Source organism: Oxyura jamaicensis, chromosome 10, assembly GCF_011077185.1.
Source record: "Oxyura jamaicensis isolate SHBP4307 breed ruddy duck chromosome 10, BPBGC_Ojam_1.0, whole genome shotgun sequence".
Taxonomy (NCBI): Eukaryota; Metazoa; Chordata; class Aves; order Anseriformes; family Anatidae; genus Oxyura; species Oxyura jamaicensis.
This window is the reverse complement of record NC_048902.1, coordinates 2,069,624-2,070,053: the sequence shown is the minus strand read 5'-3', so window position 1 is coordinate 2,070,053 and position 430 is coordinate 2,069,624. Positions and strand designations below refer to the sequence as shown.

Genomic DNA, 430 nt, shown 5'->3' with positions numbered 1-430 from the left:
TATCTGTTAAGCAGTGAGCAGCATTCACAGCGGGGATGTGCAGGGGCTCTGTAGCAGCCACATCTCCCAGGTGCTGCACAGCCACCAGCACTCTGCTGGTCCTGTCCTCTGCCATTTCACTTCACGCCAGCAGCAGCGATGGGCCCAGCCTTTGCACCACGAAGGCCTAAACTAGATCCTAAACCCGAAGAACTGCCCGCATGTCTGCCGAAACTCAAACGTGTGTGTCCGCTCGGTGGGCACAAAAGGCCCACAGCGCCCGGAACGCCGCGGCTCCTTTGATGCGGAGACCGGGGGCTGGGGCCGCCCCCGCGGGGCCACGCGTGGAGCTGGCGGCCCTCGGGGGGGCACAGCCCGCCCCGTCGCTCCGCCAGGGGACCCCGCGGCAGCTCGGTGCCCCGGGGCGGGGCGGGCCGGGCCGGGGCGGGGC

The 430-nt window shown here is 69.1% G+C and overlaps 1 protein-coding gene across 1 annotated transcript in view; it reads left to right on the top strand.

The window, feature by feature from the left end:
- The first annotated feature begins 138 nt into the window (after positions 1-138).
- LOC118172166 (anti-apoptotic protein NR13-like) overlaps positions 139-430 on the top strand; it is a 3,568-nt gene continuing 3,276 nt past the window's right edge. The window contains exon 1 of the mRNA XM_035335926.1: positions 139-235. Within this exon, the coding sequence (XP_035191817.1) occupies positions 139-235 (97 nt within the window). The remainder of the gene's footprint in view (positions 236-430) is intronic.